At 60.4% G+C, this 14,905-nt stretch overlaps 1 protein-coding gene across 1 annotated transcript in view; it reads right to left on the bottom strand.

Moving 5' to 3' along the window:
• Window positions 4,551-14,905, bottom strand: part of NCS1 (neuronal calcium sensor 1) — an 11,107-nt gene continuing 752 nt past the window's right edge. Inside the window, exons 2-8 of the mRNA XM_021414257.1 lie at window positions 7,876-7,900; window positions 6,310-6,448; window positions 6,107-6,185; window positions 5,918-6,006; window positions 5,756-5,833; window positions 5,417-5,533; window positions 4,551-4,983 (exon numbers count right to left, since the gene is read on the bottom strand). Of these exons, the coding sequence (XP_021269932.1) occupies window positions 5,435-5,533; window positions 5,756-5,833; window positions 5,918-6,006; window positions 6,107-6,185; window positions 6,310-6,448; window positions 7,876-7,900 (509 nt within the window). The 3' untranslated portion in view covers window positions 4,551-4,983; window positions 5,417-5,434. The remainder of the gene's footprint in view (window positions 4,984-5,416; window positions 5,534-5,755; window positions 5,834-5,917; window positions 6,007-6,106; window positions 6,186-6,309; window positions 6,449-7,875; window positions 7,901-14,905) is intronic.

The following is a 14,905-nucleotide window of genomic DNA, read 5'->3' as shown; positions in this document are numbered from 1 at the left end:
AAACAAAAGAGAGAAGAGGACAGAGCAGCTGTGCTGGTGCCAGCAGCACCCAGAGGAGCTCAGCCTCCTACAGGGCTTTGCCCAGCACTGAGGTGCTCCGGGGCTGCTTTTGGGATGGTCCCTCCTTGCTCTATCATTACCTAATCCACCCAAGGGCCAACTCAGCTCGGAAATGCAAAGTGCAACATGTGGAAGACAAACTGGTTCCTGAGTGGTCCCTGCTCAGCTTGGAAAAAGGAATGCGAAGTGCAACGCACACTAGGAAGATTGGTGAGCATGTGTGGCCTCCACTGTTCTCCCCCCAGATCTCTGTCTCCTCCATACCCAGGACAAAGCTGCAGTCAGCCAGGCCTGCATAATGCAATGGAAAGTGCAGCAAGGACAGCAGAGCAGCAATGTCTCAGGCTGCAGCAAGTGAGGATTTGCTCAAATTCAACAACCAGAGGCACAGAAATAAAAGAAAGAAGCTGCTCACCTCCAGAAGGCCCCAGGTAGGTAGGGATCCCCACTGCCAACCCTTAAATGAGGGCTGGGCAGGGGTGGATCCTGGCTCCACCCCTTCTGGTACTCGGGTACATTGCATACACCTGAGCTCCCCTGGGTTGGCCCTGCCTTCCCACCAGGTGCTCAGTCACTGCCTCAAGCCACGACTTAGCAATTTTGCTACACCCTGCCTGGCTGGAGATGTATGATGTACAATGCAGATGTAGAGCCTGGTGTCAGAGAGCTGCATGTGGGAGATGCCACCCCAGCGAGCAGGCACGAGGAGTAGACAAGCTGGCAGCATCCCTTCCAAAACAATCAGGGCTGTGAACTTCTTGCTCCATCGGGACCTTGCATCAGTGGGACTGCGCCTTGCCCAGACACAGAGGCAGCTTCAGCCGCCCTGCAGCGCTCACTGTGCTCCGCAGGCGATGCTCCCTGCTGCTGCAGCCGGTGGCATTGCTGCACTCACAGGTGTGGGGGCTCTAGGGGGTGAGAGGGGAGAGCAGTAACGGTGGGGCATGAGGAGAAGCTCTGTGCTGCGTGCTCACACCTCCTGCAGCTCCGCCAGACGCCAACACTGGCTCCACGTGGAACCAACAACACAGAATTCCCAGCGACTCCTGCACACAACTACAGCAGAGCCGGCTGAGCATCCTGTGCCAGGCACTCAGTCAGCCAAGCCCAGGTTGGCCAGACACAGCCTTATTAGGTAGCACTGGTTGCTGCGAAGGTGACCTAAATGTTTCCATTATCGGATGCTGTTCTCATAATTACAGCTGGCTGGAAAATGGTAACTCCTTCCCATGAGGGATATCAGTTTTTGGAAGAAAAAAACCCGAACACTCCGAAATCTCTGCAAAACAAAAACAGCAGAACCCAAAGCATCGGCCCCAGCCAGGACGGTGGGGCAAGCGTGCAGTGCCTCCCTGGGAAGGGATCCCAGGAACGAGCAGGATGGGGCGGGCTGGCCCTGCTCCACGCCTGGCTGCCTGCCTGCGGGATGCCCACCACCCAACCCCGAGATGCTGAGCACAGCCAGGCCCAGCCCCGCACCGCACCCAAGGGATGCACAGCGTCCTCCTGACCCAGGCAGGAGACAAAGGGGTTCGATGCCCACGCGCTGGGTAAGGGCACAGAGCACAGAGCAGAAGTCGTCCCTTTGCTCTGCTGCCCAAGTATTGGGCAGACACCTGTTCTGCATCATCTTCAAAATCCCCCTGCAAAGAACGACTTGTGCAAACATTGGCTTTTCCCCTCTGACACCCATCCCAGATACACGTTATACGTATAGACACCAAACCATGCACTATACACACACACCCTGCGTGTTCCCCGTGGGCACTTACCCCACACACCGAGGCCGTAGTGCTTCCCCAGCTGGCTGGGCACCCAGCACGTGTTCCTCCCCACATCCCGCACTGCAGCTCACCCCCCATCATGAGTGGGGAGCTGAGATGCTCTGCAGCACAGCCAGAGCCCGCAGGGGGGGTGTGCCCCCAGAAGCCATGAGGATGGGGTGGGGACATCCATCCCTTCCAACCACTTCTTCCCAAGGTTGAGCCTGGGGAAGATAGCGCTCTGCACAGCCTTTTTCCACCCCTATCCTTTGCAGTGCTTCAGAATGTTGCCTGGAGCCCAGCCCCTTGCCAAAAGTGAGCTGAGAGCTCCGGGCACTGACAGTGGGACCAGAGGAGATGGGCACAGCATGGGTGGGCATGGGTGTGGGATAAGGGATGTGGGATGTGGAATAAGGAGGAGCATGGAGCAATGTTTTGCAGCTGAGAGCTGAGCACTGCTCCCAGCCCCAGAAGCCAGCAAAATGCTCCTCACATCCCTTACAGCCCCTGCCCAGGGCACACAGCACTGGATGGTGACACCCCCCAGCCCCCAGAGCACAGGATCTCCCCCCACTCCCTGCGGCGCATCACAGACCACCTCGGTACCATCATGAAGCTTTTATTTCCACCGTCACAAAGTTCCCGGGTTTTGTTTCTATTTGTTTGTTTGTTCCGTTCTCCAACGGGTCGGTTTGCTTGGTTTGCTCTTGGATTCATCTCAAGACAAGGCAGTGGGGCATGCAAGCTGAGACACCGGCACGGGCGCACGGACAGCTTCACCTCCATGAATGCAGCTCTGCTGCTCCTCAGCCCGGGGTTCCTGCAGCGCTGTCACCCCCAGGGGTCCCCAGAAGGAACCAAGGGACCCAGGGAACGGCGGCTGCAGAGCAGCAACAGCGCGCGAACGGAGAACGGAAAGGAAATACGGACACTGCTTTTAATCAGGCAACACTGACAGACAAATGGTAGGGGGACACCGCGGTCACCGATGGGGAAACTGAGGCACGAGGAGGTGAAGGCCGACATTCCCGAGCGTGAGAAGCTTCAAGCCATACTTCCAGTGGCACCGGGAGCTGTGGGTCCCGGTGATGCTGATGGAGATGGGGCCCCTCGGTGCGCCCGGAGCCGGGGGTGTTCCCAAGGCAGGGATCCCCATGGGAAAAACAGAGCAACGGGGAAAAAGGAAACCCAAAGCCTTCCAGGGGAAAGCGTCAGAGCAAACGTCTGCATCCGTCTGGTGTTACTTCTAACGGGGCATCCATCGTGTCCCAGCGCAGCTCCAGCGGTGCCATCGGCAGCAGCACCTGGCACCAGGAGGGCACTCATCCAGCAGATGGGAGGGGGTGGAGTTGGAGGCACTGCAAAGATGACCCAACAGAGGCGTGTTTTGTCCACATAGCATCGAGAAAAGGGGTTTTGGGGGGAAGGAGTGTATGATGCCTTCTTGGACCCCCAGCACTGAGACACTGGGGCAGAACCATCCCCGTGGGCTCCCAGTGGCAGCGGTCAGGATGTCTCCTTGGGGATGGGGAGAAGCATCTCTGTAAGTGCATCTGAAAGCATCAGGTGTTGGCTTCCCAAAGGTGCAGGATCCCAAACGTCAGTGGGGCAGAGAAAGCATCCTCATCCCGCAGCCCCACAGCTCCAGGCCATCGTGACAGTGAATGCAGGATTCAGCCCCAAAGGGACACTGCTGCCATCTCATGCGTGGTGGGGACACCCCTCAGAACATCCTCTGTGTCCAGTAGTCACCTCCTGGGGACGTCCCCGTGGCCAAGGGCTGTGTGAATGTCACCAAACTGCTGCCACCATCAGCGGTGCGCGGGACGGACGAGGTGGGTGGGAGCACTGCTGGGCCAGGCACAAAACGCAGCGGGACAGGAGCGCGTTGCACACTGCTCCCAAATCTCTCCTTCCTCAGGACAGCGGTGGATGGAAGCAGCAGTGATGGCAGCTGCTCAGCATCTGATGCCGTGGGCTGTCCCACGCCGGTGGGTGCCGTCCTCCAGCCCCTCGCCTTCCTGCGGGGAGGAACGTGGGCGCACATCGGCTCCGCTCTTGGTTTCCAGCACAACCTCCCACGTCCTCCATGGGAAGCAATGGGGCGGCCCCAACCCATCGCCCTGCATGGCTCCCTCTGCTCCGTGGATGGAGGAAACGCACCTTCCCTCCGCTCCCGAAAACGCTAGCAAGGGAATTGGCTTGAAAGCAAAACCCAGCGCTCGGCTCCATTAATACTTTTCATGCAGTAAGAAAACGAAAAGATGCAAAGGAGAGTGTTCCGGACACCGGCTGCCTCCTCGCCTTCCCGATGGGGAGAAGAGGTTGGGGAAAGGAATGGGAACAGAGCAGAGGGATGGGGCTGAGCGACCCTGGTTGGGCAGGAGAGGGGCAAGGGAGAAACACAGCAATGGGGCAACGGGGAGAGGGAAAGGAGCACGGAGCCCCTTCCAGCACGCGGCATACGGCGGGCAGGGGGGATTTTTGGCTTGGTTATTGCAGGCTCCCGGTGCCCAGCAGTCGTGTGTGGGGATGTAAACGTGACCGACGCCATCAGCGAGGTGCAGGACACACACATGAGAGACGGAACGCAGCAGCAACGGCTACAACAAATAAATAAAGGTATCCGTCGGCGGCGGACGTGTAGAAAAAAAAAAAAAAAAAAAAGCCTCACTTCTTTCCACCGAAAAAAAACAAAAAAAAGAAAAAAAAAAGCACAATACTGTCTCACCAAAATAATAATAATAATAATATTATAATATTATAATATATATCCCTATAACCCCTGCGGGCTCCGTCCCCAGCTGCGTCCCGGAGAGGCGCATCGCAGTCCGACCCCAGACCCTAGGGACGAGGAGCAGGGGGGGCTCGGGGCCAGGGGGGCTCTGCCCTCGGTGCCGCTCCGACCCATTGCCCCGGGCCCCCAGGTTTCGGGTGTTCGCTGCCGCTCAGACCATGGTCTTTTTGTTGTTGTTGTTGTTGTTTTGGAAAAAAAAAGCAGAAGTTGGCAAATGGCGACGGCGTTGGTTCGGAGCGCAGAGAGGGGGGGGAGCTGGCGCTGCGCTGCATCCTTGGCTCGCGGGACATGGAGGAGGGCCGGAGAGGGGCAGGCAAGCGTCGCTGCGTGGTCGGATGGCACAGAGAGCGTCTTCCCCATGAGCTGCGGGAGAAGGGGGGGGGAAGGGAATCCGCGTGAGGACTCACGTAAGGGTGGGCCACGGCCCCCCCGTGCTGCCAGCCGCAGGGCGCGAGATAATGAGCTATAATGTAAAGGGAACATTTAATGTCGTGTCGCCCTGGAGCATCCCTACGCCCCGTATCGCCAGCCGCCTCCATGCCTCCCCTGCAGCACGGTGCCGCTGGCCCTGCTGCTGCTCAGCAGCTTTTGTTGTTTTATGGCACTGCAGAGCCTGGGGATGCGCTGCGGGATGGGGTCACGCTGGGAGAAACCCGCGAGGATGGGGGAAACATCCCCTCCCCGCTCCCCTGGGGGACTGCTCATGCTCTGATGTTCAGCACAAAGGGAAAAACGAAGTGGGAACAGCACTGGGTGCACGGGTTGGGCACGCTGGACCCCCCCATGCCGGACTCACCGCCGCTCGGCCCTGGGACTATACGAGCCCATCGTAGAGGGAGAGGGCTTGCACGATGGAGGGGTCGGCCTTGGAGCCCTCCTGAAACTCCTGCAGCGTCAGCTTCCCGTCTGCGTTCTGCAAAATGCGGCAATGGTGCTGAGACCCTGACCCAGTGCCCCACGCAGCCCCCCATGCGCACAGCAGAAAGGAAGCGAGTGCCTGGGGCATCGCCTGGGATCCCATCTTGGTGGGATCCCCAAGGGGTGCTGGAATGGAAGGGGCAGAGATGCAGCAGGGACCCAGAACTGCCCCCCAGCCCCGAGGAAAACAACCCCTATACGACCCCACCGCCCTCACCTTGTCCATCATGGCAAAAATCCGATCCACCCTCTTCTCCGGTGTGTTTTCCTCCTCAGGAAGCTCCACAGTGTTTCCCTACAGCAGCAGGATGGCACACGGTCACACGTGGACATGGGGACAGGGTCTCTGTCCCTGTCCCACCCCACCCCCAGCGCTTACCACCATCTGGTAGATGGCATCCACAATGTCCAGCATCTCGTTCCTCGTGATGTAGCCATCGTTGTCCAAATCGTACAGCTTAAAGGCCCCTGCAAAGAGCCACGTGGAGATGTTGGGGTCCCATGGTCACTGTGCCCCACGTGCCTCACGCAGCCCCCCCAAAGCAGAGCGCCCATAGGCAGCACTTACACCTCAGCTTCTCGTCCAGCGTCCCCCGGGAGGTGACGGACAGCGCCTGGATGAACTCTGAGAACTCGATCCTCCCGTCCTGGGGGGGGACAGAGGGGTGAGAGCAACCGGGGAGGGAGTGGGATGCATGGGGCATCACCCCACCCACTGTGCCCCACCGCAGCCCCATGGCCACGCACCCTGCCCGCAGCGTGCTGACTTGCCTTGTTCTCATCGAAGACATTGAACACGAAGGTGGCGAATTTGGTTGGGTCACCGAAGGGGAAGAACTGCTTGTAGATCTTCTGGAAGCCGGCGGCATCGAGCTGCCCGCTGGGGCAGTCCTTGATAAAGCCCTTGTACCTGGGGAGGGAGCCTTAGGGTTAGGGTTCTATCAGTATTAGGAACCAGGACCCAGTGGGCACCAAGTGGCACCAGTGACACCAAGCGGTGCCCAACCCCACCATCTGCTCAGAATGGGGAGCCAACCCACAGCCACATCCATGTAGAGCATTGGGCAGGGAGGGGATGGGGATGGGAACAGGGGTGGGATGGGGATGGGCATGAGGATGGGAAAGGGGATGGGAATGGTGTTGGGAATGAGGATAAGGACAACAATGAGGTTGAGGATGGGGATGGAGATGGGAGTTGGATGGGAATGGGAATGAGGATGGGGATGGGACAGGGATGGGCAAAATGATGGAAAAGGGGATGGGGATAGGGATGGTATTGGGGATGAGGATGAGGTTGATATTGGGGATGAGGATGAGGTTGAGGATGGGGATGGAGATGGGGATGAGGATTTTGATGGGGACAGTAATGAGAGCCCAGCAGAGCAGCCCCCCGCCAGCTCATAGCCTGCTGCTCCATGCTTATGTGCTGCAGCCAAGCCGTAGCAAAAAGGAATCACATGACAGCCCCAAGCACCACAGGGCTGTGCCCTGGGACGTCAGCTCTGCAGCCAGCTAAGCTGAGGCAGCACAAGAGCTTTTGTGCGTGAGCACATGTGAAAACTCCTCATAGGAACTGGGGCATAGCAGGGCTTCCGCACCCAAGGACACTGCCCCAAAGCACTGCCACGGGGAGGTGCAACACCTCCAATGCTGCCAGGGTGGAGGGAAGGGGTCAGGCAGCTCCATGAGGCTGGGGACAGCACATGGACCTTGCGGGGACCCGGCTGGGTGCAGCAGCATTACACAACCCCTCACCCAGATCTGTCAGCGGCCGAGGGCTGGGGGAGGAGGGGAAGGGGGTGGCGAGGTGGGAAAGTGAAGTGCCAGTGACATCTTCGTGCTGCTGCAGCTATGACTCATTGGGAGGGGGGAGATGGATGAGAGAAAGCGATGAAGAAAGAAAACCTTGACTGGTTTGATAGGGAGATGAAAGGGAAACGCTGGCTTTTCTAGGGCGGCGCGTTTGGCAGGTGGAGGGGATGGGGTGAGAGCACGCTGCCGCGAGGCGTCCCTGCCTCCACATCCCTGTCCCGGTGCCCCTGCCCCTGTGACTCTGTCCCTCCTCGGGGCTGCACTGGGGCACATGCCACGGCACCGTCCGGACAGCCCCAGTGTCCCCATAGGGTCTAAGCAGGAGGAAAGGCAGAGAGCGACCGCTGCACGGAGCCACAAACAGAGCAGGAGCAGAGTGCGTGCAAGTGTGCAGGGAAAAACCACAGCGTGCTGCTGTCCTCCCCGATGAGCGTGCACCCCAGTGTCTGCCGGTCCCTGCACAGAGCTCCAAGCAGGAGGGGTCCCCCGGCACCGCCAGCATCTCACCGCCACGCTGCTACTCACCACTGCTGCACCTCCTTCTCTGTAACTGCAAGAAAAGAAAAGGAAAATATAAAACAGGAAAAAAAAGAGGTCGAAATAATGCAAAATAGGAACCGAGTGCTTTCGTAGGGCTGGGTGATGCTCTGCACTCCCCATTAGTGAGTTCCAGGCCTGCAAGCACCTTCCTGGGCACTCCCCGTGCCTGCTGGGACGCCATGGGCAAAGGGGCCATTGTCCTTTCACTGCCGAAATCGTGCTGAGCACGTGGGATGTTGTGAGATATGGGCATGGCTGCGGCTCAGCGTGGGCACGGAGCGCCCCGAGCATCCCATCATAACCCCCCCGGGAGCACGCGAGCAGGGAGCCCGCCGCCGGCGCCCCGTTCATCATTTCCCTCGCCTCGTGCATCCCAGTAGTAAAAATAAAAAAGCAAGAGGGCTGAAATGCGCCGGGATAACGAGGCGGAGCGGGGATGTGTCAATGTGCGAGCAGCTGATAAAAATAGAGAGCCCAGCGCAACAAGAGATGCCAATTACCTCGGAAGGCAAATAAAAGGAAGCGGGTTTCCATCAGAGAGATTTACAACGTGCCTGGAGAAAGGCACAGGGCTGCTGGGGGAGGCTGCAGGGGGTCTGCAGCAGGGAGAGAGGGGGTGGCTGCAGTGTCACAGCAGTGGGTCAGTTGGGGGCTGCGTGGGCAGCACGGGGAGAAGGGCACGGGGATGCTCAGCACTGGGTCAGGGGCACGGGAGGGCTGCGGCTGAGCCACGGGATGGATTTTGGGGATGTTTGGGGGGGTCATGGAGGGGACCCCCGGTACCAGCCTGCCAGGTGCTGTTGAAGGCAGCAGGAAGAGGAGGAGGAGGAGGAGGAGGAGGACCTGGTGCAGCTCTCGGCTGTGCTTCCCTCTCTGCGCTATTTCGGTGCCGGGAGCTGCCTTTCAACTCCAGCAGGAAACAATTAAATCTGTGCTTTTTTTAGTACAGGAGAAACGCTGCTAACGATGCGCACGGAGCCGGCTCCCTGGCACACGCAGGGCACCGCCGCCCGGGGCACTGCCTGCAGCACCAACCGGGAGCCCTGCGGGGAGGGACCCCCTCGCTCTGAGCTTTACATCTGCAGAGACAGAGCCGGGCGCCCCGCCGGGTGTGATGCTCTGCACGGCACCGATGGAGGATGCGAACACCATCCCTGCTGCGGGAGCTACGGCCGCGTAACGGGGGGACACGCCGTGCTCCCGGTCCGGGCACCCCATCCCCAGCACGTCGGGGTGCTGAGCAACTCCCTGCACGCAGCCCAGCACACGCAGCGTCTGCATGCCGGCTGCTGCATTCATTCCCTCCCGCCGGCATCGATCGTGGCGCGATGCTGAGCTGATGCAAATCAATTTGCAGCCATCCAACACGGGCAGGCTTGACCCCGGGCGTTCAAGGACGAGGGATTACCCGCAGCGCATCCCGCTGGAGCAGCAACCCGCTCTGCAGCGCCCGGCACACGGCCCCGGGGTGGTGCTCCCCATGGACACCATCCCTGGGGGTGCTGAAAAATAGTGCATGGAGCAGTGTCTTCATGGGTGAGGCGTGCCCCGGGATCCTGCGGGATGAAAGGCACCAAGTGAAGGCTCACTGCTGGTATTTGTGATGAACCATAGTGCTGGGAAAGGCGCTGCCCCAGCGCTGCAGCCGCACTCCTGTAGGCACGGTGCTGTATGGCAACTTCTGTGCTGCTGCCCCTTTGTGGTACCCACGGCTCCATCCCATCTCCACATCCATTGGCCCGTCCCACCTCCATACCCCATGGCTCCATCCCACCCCAGCACCCACTGATGGCTCTGTCCCATCTCTGCACCCACCGCAGCCCCCCAGCCCCTCCTCCCACCCAGCAGAACCCCGACCCCTCTGCCCCCTCCTCCCCACCGCTCCCCACGGCGCACGCAGGGACTGACAGCGCTGTCACCTCCCGCCCCCCGCGTGTCCCCTCCCTTCCCACCACCCAGCTGCTGCTGCAGCAAGAACAGCTCCGGTTAATCATTGCTCCAGCCATTAATTGGTGTTTGCAAGGCTCCGAGGGCAGCGGGGACACACCATACCCATGTGGTGGGACCAGGGCAGGAATGGGGACGGGGCACTGCAGGGATGCAGGAGGAGGTGCAGCGATCCAGACCCCAACACTTCACAGACCGCTCCTCTCCCCTGCTGCTGCTCCCCAAGCCTAGCGGGGTCACTGCTGCCAGAGCAGGAAAGCAGAGTTAATTATTTCCAGGCACAGGCGGCACTCAGCTTCCAGATCACCAGCAAGCTGCCTTCACCTCCGCTGGACGCTCAGCGCAGCGCCCAGATTGCGCACTGAGCGCTGCTGCATGCACGCAGCACATGTTCACGTGCGAGCAAAGTGGGTGCTCCCATGCACGCGATGGGGCGCTCACAGCCACACTAACGGCGCTGGATGGGCACTGGTGCAAAAGCCAACTGTGGGACGGACCCCACGCGGGGGCACTGGGCACCCATGCACAAAGCACGCGGTGGGTGCCCCTGCACGATGCTATCGGTGCTCGTGCATTTATCGGGCGCTCGTGCGCGGCCTCATTGAGCCCTCATGAGTAAATGAGCATAATTACCAGATCACACACCTGTGCACATGCTCATTGGGCGCCCAGGTGAGCGGCTCAGGTGCTCATGCAGAAGCGAATGGGAACCGGGGGCAGCGCTAACCACAAATGAGCCCGACGGGCACCCACACAGAACACAACCACGCGCTCGGACGTGCATTAATTGCGCACTGCCACGTGTGCTAATTGGGCGCTCATGCATGACCCCATCGGGTGCTGATGCGTATCTTAGCGGGGTGCTCATGCATGAACTGATTGGGCACCGATGCGCACAGCGAGACGGTGCTGCAGCACGCAGCCTGCAATTTGTGCCCAGCACTCCACCCCTCACCGCGGCGAAACGCGCAGTTAAGAATTGTCTGAGGATAAATCTGTCATGAACTCCGCTTCCAACATCACCGCGGCGCTCATGTGTGTCGGTGACGGAGCAGGGATCCCTGCCTGTTCCTGGATCTGCATTTCCTGCCACGCACGGAACAGGGGGGGGTCACAGCAGAACACCCCCAGCCCAAGTGCAGCCCCCAGCCCTATGGGCAGAGCTATGGGGCCATCACTGTGCCTGGAGGCTCGTGCCTGGGGACGCCGCAGAGCTGCGCTCGGTGACGGCAGCTCTTCCATCCGCCCCGTGTCAGCACTCTGGAAATGTGGGTTGCTTGGCCCTGATGGCTCGCGCTCATTACAGTTCTGGATTAAATATGTAACCAATGGCCCAGTTACACATTGCAGAGCTCGCTGTCTTCCTGCCCCCTGGGCTCGAGCCCAGCCCCAGGAATCAGGCTGCTCCGGAAACCCTCTCCAATGCGGTGCAGGGGAAAGGGCTGAGGGTCCCCATGGAGCGGCCACCCCCATGGACACAACCATGGCTGTCCCAGAAAGAGGGACATCTGCTAACCCACGTCCTGTGTACCCCTATTTCCACCCTGCACACCCCAGCAGCACCCTGTCCCAGTGGGTGCCCATCCCACAGCATCCCACAGCCAAAGGCTCGACACGCATCAGAGGGTGCACCACCACATCCCACAGCCAAAGGCCACTTGGAGACGTCCCCATCCCAAACCCTGGCAGCTCCCAGGCTGGGCTGCTCCTCTGCCCCAGGACACACGTTGTTGTCACCGGGATGCTCGGGGACGTTGGGGGCACAGCGCCATCATCAGCGCCATTCACTACTGCCGAGGTGGGAAGCACAGAGGGAACTGTGTGTGCGCCTGGCACCGCTCGCAGCAGCTGCCATTGGGCTCTGCTGGCTGCGGGCTGAGCGGGGCCACATCACGGACAGGAAAACCAACACGCAGCTAAAACCCTTTTTAGACCCTATGAAATATTTAAAGGGCCGATGTTAGGCTTTGGAGATTGGGTTCGGGGCAAAAGCAGCAGTGGCTGCGTGCAGCAGAGGAAGGGCTGGGGATGGTCCTCGCGTTCGGGGATGAATGAATGGTACTCCTGTCAGCTCCATCCCCAGCACAGGGAACCCACGGCACCACGCACCAAGGAGCCATGGGGGTTGCCTGGGGGGGCTGTGTGGGATCCGGGCTGTCACTCCAGCTCGGAGGAGCGCAGGAAGGCACAAGGCGAGCACGCGAGCATCGCCCCGAGAACAGAAGGAGCGCATCGCAGTGCCTCCCCGGAGCAGCCGCTTCCTTTGATGCCGTCGCAGCCTCTTGTTTCACAGCCTTAATTAGAACGGCAGCAGCAAAGGTCAGCGCAGTGGTTAAGCAGATCCATTAACGTGTCGGGGGATCTGAGAAATGTGATGCTCCCAACGCCGTCGCAGCGGGGCCCGAGCTGCCAGCAGCCGTGGTCCCCCCATGGACAAAGGGCTGGGGATGGGGCTGAGACCCCAACACTTGGAAAGGCAGAGCCAGGGCATAGGCAGCGAGGAGCCCTGAGATTCCCTGCCTAAAAACTGGAGGATTTTCACTCTTTTCCCGCAGAATTCAGCCGGCCGCTGCGTACCCCGTAACTGCAGATCGATCTGTTTGTAGGTTGCTCTGAAACTAATGCCCATTAATTCAAGGCATTACTGGCACGCAGCGGAGCCAGTTTCATGGCTCATTGTAAAGGAGCAGAAAGTGACGATGCCGGTGTGAGTTGAAAGGCCACAAAATAGAGAGCAGTGAGTAGGACACGGTTAGGGTTAGGGTCCCTGGGACCCCAACACAAACGCTGCAGTCCCACGGCAGCAACTGCAATTGCACACAAGTGCTTTGCACCAGAGAACCATTAAGGTTGGGAAAGACCTCTGAGACCACCCAGTGCAACCCCAACCCATCCCACCACGTCCCTCAGTGCCACGTCTCCATGGGTCTGGAGCACCTCCAGGACAGGACAGGGACTCCATCGCTCCCTGGGCAGCTGTGCCAGTGCAGCACTGTTCTTTTGGAGAAGAAATGTTTCCCAGCATCCAACCTGAACCTTCACTGACACAACCTAAGGCCATCACCTCCCACCCACTTGCATTCGAGATTTGGATACCACCTTCCCCACATCCCAAGACCTTCACAGCAGAACCTTTTGACCATGGCCACTCAAATCCCATTCCCACCATTTCTGAATCCCATTCTCAAACCCCACGCTGTGAGCACACCAACCACACACCCACATCCCTGCCAGGACAGGAGCTCCCGGAGCCCCACCGACACCTCCCAGGTGCAGCACCCAACCCGCCCCGAGCCACCGCCACGAGGCGTGGGGAGGATTAATAAATTAATGACGATAAAGCACTTCGAGAGCTTTTGGATGAAAGGCTCCGTGGAAGCGCAAAGAATTACATAATTTATTATTCATTATTATTTGGTGCCGGCTCCTCCCACGGATGGAACCCAGGCTGCCAGGAGGGCTGAGCCCTCTGGTTCCCCCATAGCGCTGGGGTATGGGCACCCGGAGATGGGTCAGCGCTGCTCAGGCAGTCGGACAAACAGAAAATGATGCAACAAAAGGAAATCCCACTGGGGGACAAATCCTGCCCATACTGCAGCCACAGCTCTCACCATGGCGGGCGCATCCCTGGGACAAAACCAGGTCCCCGCCATCAGCTCCCTGCCAACACCTGTCCAGGGGCAGAAGCACTCAGCAAAAGTCATTCAGTCCAGACATGAGCAGCGGAACGAGCTCAACAAACTGAGCCCGGCACTAGAGACGGCTGCAGCCGGTGGGCACCGCACGCTGCTGAGGGGCACAGGGACGCTGCCCGGGGACATGTGCAGTGCACCTCGGAGGAGGCACGGAGCAGACGGGCACAGCCCCATCACGGAGCAACGAGGACGGGTGGCTTTTGGGGAGGCGTTGTGGGAAGGGGAAGGCACCCAGGAGGCACAGAAAGTTGGGAATGGAGCCACAAGGCCACGACCCAGTGCTGGCCTCATCCAGCAGAGGGGACAGCCCCGCGTGCTTCCACCGCACCGGGTGCCAGCAGGACCTGCAGCCCGCGTGCCCTACGGAGCAGCACCTTCCCGGCACGGACACAAGCACAGAGTGGTGCAAAGCACCCGGTGCGGAGCTCACCTATGGCCAAAGCCGCTCGCAACACCGGGCACCGCAGCACCACTGCTCTCGGGGCTGAGCCGAGCTCCGGGGCTGTGCCCCCCTCCCTCTGCACGGTGACAGGAGCAGCCCCGCGCGCGGGGGTGTGCAATGCACCAGCGATGCCTCCTCTCCGTATGGGAGAACTCGCTGCATCCTCATCTATTGCCTTTTTGGGTAAGCGCTGCCGTGGGACTGCAGCAATGACAGCGGGAACGCTCGCAGGTCCGGCGGGGCACGGCGCCGGTTTCTCCGGTTAAAGCAAAGCGGGGGGAGCGGGGAGGGGAATTCGGAGCCGGAGCCTTTTGTTTCCTTGGCGCATCCTTCAAAACGCCACGAAATAAAGACGGTTTTGCTCAAAGCGGATGGTTCGGGCATCGGCCGCGAGAGCGAGATTCCAGCGGAGGAGCCGAGGGGAGCGGGACGTTACAGCGGAGCGGGCGGCCGTAGCGCGGGGCTCCCCGCTCCGCTCCGGAGCGAAACGGCAAAGGAAGCCCCGAGAAACGCTCCGAACTTCGGGAGCCGCGGGATCGCTCCGGCAGCACCGCCCGGGGGGGGTCGGGGTGTTACGGGGCTGCGGAGCGGGGCCGGGGGGGGTCGGGGCACGGCAGCGCGGGGTTGGGGGCGTGAGGGGGGAGCAGGATGCGGCCCCGGTCCCGCGGCGCTGGATGCTGAGCAATAGGCCGCGGAGCGCAGCGTTTGCGGGAGAGCCCCGCGCTGCCCTGCCTGCCTGCCGGCCCCTCTCCATGTTTTCTCCCTCCTCCTTCCCGGCTCAGCGCGGAATTCTCGCAACAAAGCCGGGGCTGAGTCTGCGCGCTGCGGGAGGGGCCGTCCCCGCCGCGGTACCCGCACCCCCGCGAGCATCCGCGGGGCAAAACCGCCGCTCCCCCCTACCCCCCCTCTTCCAACCCCAAACCCGGGGCCG

The sequence above is a fragment of the Numida meleagris genome, chromosome 16 (genome assembly GCF_002078875.1).
Source record: "Numida meleagris isolate 19003 breed g44 Domestic line chromosome 16, NumMel1.0, whole genome shotgun sequence".
NCBI classification, from domain to species: Eukaryota; Metazoa; Chordata; class Aves; order Galliformes; family Numididae; genus Numida; species Numida meleagris.
Note: the sequence above shows the minus strand (reverse complement) of the source record. Positions and strands in the feature narration are given on the sequence as shown.